Genomic DNA, 2262 nt, shown 5'->3' on the forward strand with positions numbered 1-2262 from the left:
GAGAGAGAGAGAGAGAGAGAGCAGCAGATAGCCATGAGGTGGTGGGGAGTGAAAACTACTCCTAAGCAGCAGCAGCAAGACCAAGCGCATGAAGAGAGCAAGAGCGGCAAGGGCAAGGCGGCCTTCTCGCTGCTCACATGGTTCTCCAAGCTCACGGCTAAGCACAATGCCGCCGCTGCTTCCTCTAAGCCCAAGAAGCATGCCGCGCCTGAGGCCAAGATCTCCGGCGGCGGCTGCGGCAGCTTCCATGAGGGCACGACCCCGAGCCCGGCATCACGGAGTAGCCCGGCAGATACCTTGTCACCCGCGGCCAGCGATATCGTGCCGCGTCGTCTCTCGGTCGGCAACGATGGCGCCGAGGCTGAGGCCACGGCCGCGGTCGCGCGCCAGCTCTCCCGCCGACGCCACTACTCCGTCGGCGGCGATCGCGATCTCCCACCGCTCAGCCACCTCAGCGCGTTCTCTCGCGCTGCCTCCCCGCCGCAGTTTGTGCTGGAGACGGCGCCGACCCCGGTGCTGACGCTGCCGTCCGACACGGACGAAGAGAAGCGGCCTCGGAGCCACCAGCGCCGTCGCCGAGGAGGCGGGCGGCGGTCCTTCTCCGGAAGGACTACGCCGGGCGCGAGGCTGGCAGCGGTGCGCGTCCGTTCGCCGCGGTGCAGCGTGGCGGCCGTGTCGGGGCTTGAGAGGTTCGCGGTGGTGCGGCGGACGAGCGACCCGCAGCGGGAGTTCCGCAACTCGATGGTGGAGATGATCACGAGCAAGCGCATCGGGCGGCCGGAGGAGCTGGAGACGCTCCTGGCGTGCTACCTGGCGCTAAACGCCGAGGAGCACCACGACTGCATCGTCAAGGTGTTCCGCCAGGTCTGGTTTGAGCTCAACCCCGCCCGCATTGCCACCGTCACCAGCCGGCCACGCAGCTGAGCTTCCTTGTCGCGCAGCCGACCGGTTCGTCCATGTAACAAGTGCCGGTGGTTCATAATTGACGAAGTACGGTGATCTTTTTGACAGCTGCTTGTTTTCTTCTCTAAACGCGCTGTCCGTACTCGCATTATCCAAAAAATGTTTTCTTTCAATTCTTTGTTGGTAGCTTCCAAGCTGACCGCTTGGTAAGAATGTTTTTTCTTTCAATTTTTTGTTTCTTTAACACAGTACAATCAAAGTCACCCACATACACGAGCATACACTCATATCTATGAACGCACGCACACACACCTTACCCCTATGAGTACACTGAGCCGGCACATTATCTTGAGATTGATGAAGTCGCCACAAACGCATTTGTAGTCGATAGTAACGTCTCCTAGTGAGGAGGGGCTGAAATAAATTCAAGAAAAAAAAACACAAACATCAATGTTAAGTCTGGGACTTGAACTCTTATCGGAACTGAATACCACTATCCTCCTAACCATCCGATCACAGATTGGTTCACTTTTTTTGTTAGCTTACCGAGCGAAGAATGTTTTATTTAAACAAGAATAAAATGTTAATGTTGGCCGAAAACCTTTGGAGCCACGACCAACTTGCGACTTTTTTGTTTTCTTCCTCTCTATTTATTCGGGTTACAAATAAACGTCCAACCGGCCGACCTGCGCGCTCAGCTCCTTCTCCTTGGTGGCAAGGGCGCCTTCTAGTTCGGCAACCTTGCACCGGTACTCAGGAGGTGTGAAGCTCACCCCGCACCTTCTCCGCCTCCTGCAACTTCAACCGCAGGCCATCGACCTCAGCGACAGCTACAAGCACTCACAGAATATGATGAAATTGGCAATGCGAAGAATGCTCGTGGGATTAAGGTAGTGCAACTGGCAGCCAAAGAAGAAAAGGAGCCCCCACACGAATGGGTGTGGCAGGAAGCTAAGGCCCCGAGCAAAAAAGTCGAGGTGGAGCACGCACGCCGGGCGGCGGTGCCGAGAAGGCCTCCATGGATAGAGGGATCTGATATCTCAAATGCGGAGGAAACAATCATTCCTCCCTCGGCCTCTTGACATCTCCGTCAGAAATGATGGAACGGGCCCATCGACCGATGAACACATAGGTTTCGGCTGTGGCTCGCCGACGATGGATGCCTTCCTCCTTTGCCTCATTTTAGCCTCCCGAGTCGACTGCACGCTCCTGCCGCCACCGCGAGAAGAAGAGCCCGCATTTCCCATCATTTCCCACTGGAAGGAGCTACGGGATCGAAACAACGAACGTTGCAATGGCGATGGATGCGGGAGTAGAGCGAGAGTAGAAGTGCGAGGAAGATGAAGAGAAATGGAAGCT

General features: G+C 56.5%; 1 protein-coding gene across 1 annotated transcript; it reads left to right on the plus strand.

Moving 5' to 3' along the window:
• Nucleotides 1–6: 6 nt before the first annotated feature.
• On the plus strand, nucleotides 7–1076 carry LOC119272003 (transcription repressor OFP1-like). Its single transcript, XM_037553615.1, has one exon. It carries the CDS (start codon nucleotides 34–36, stop codon nucleotides 922–924), a length of 891 nt encoding a protein of 296 aa, XP_037409512.1. The 5' UTR covers nucleotides 7–33; the 3' UTR covers nucleotides 925–1076.
• The last annotated feature ends 1186 nt before the right edge of the window (nucleotides 1077–2262 follow it).

The sequence above is a fragment of the Triticum dicoccoides genome, chromosome 3A (genome assembly GCF_002162155.2).
Source record: "Triticum dicoccoides isolate Atlit2015 ecotype Zavitan chromosome 3A, WEW_v2.0, whole genome shotgun sequence".
In the NCBI taxonomy this organism is placed as follows: Eukaryota; Viridiplantae; Streptophyta; class Magnoliopsida; order Poales; family Poaceae; genus Triticum; species Triticum dicoccoides.

Excerpts from the sequence above, each read along its gene's own strand:
- LOC119272003 (XM_037553615.1), top strand. The coding sequence starts at position 34 with ATGAGGTGGTGGGGAGTGAAAACTACTCCTAAGCAGCAGCAGCAAGAC.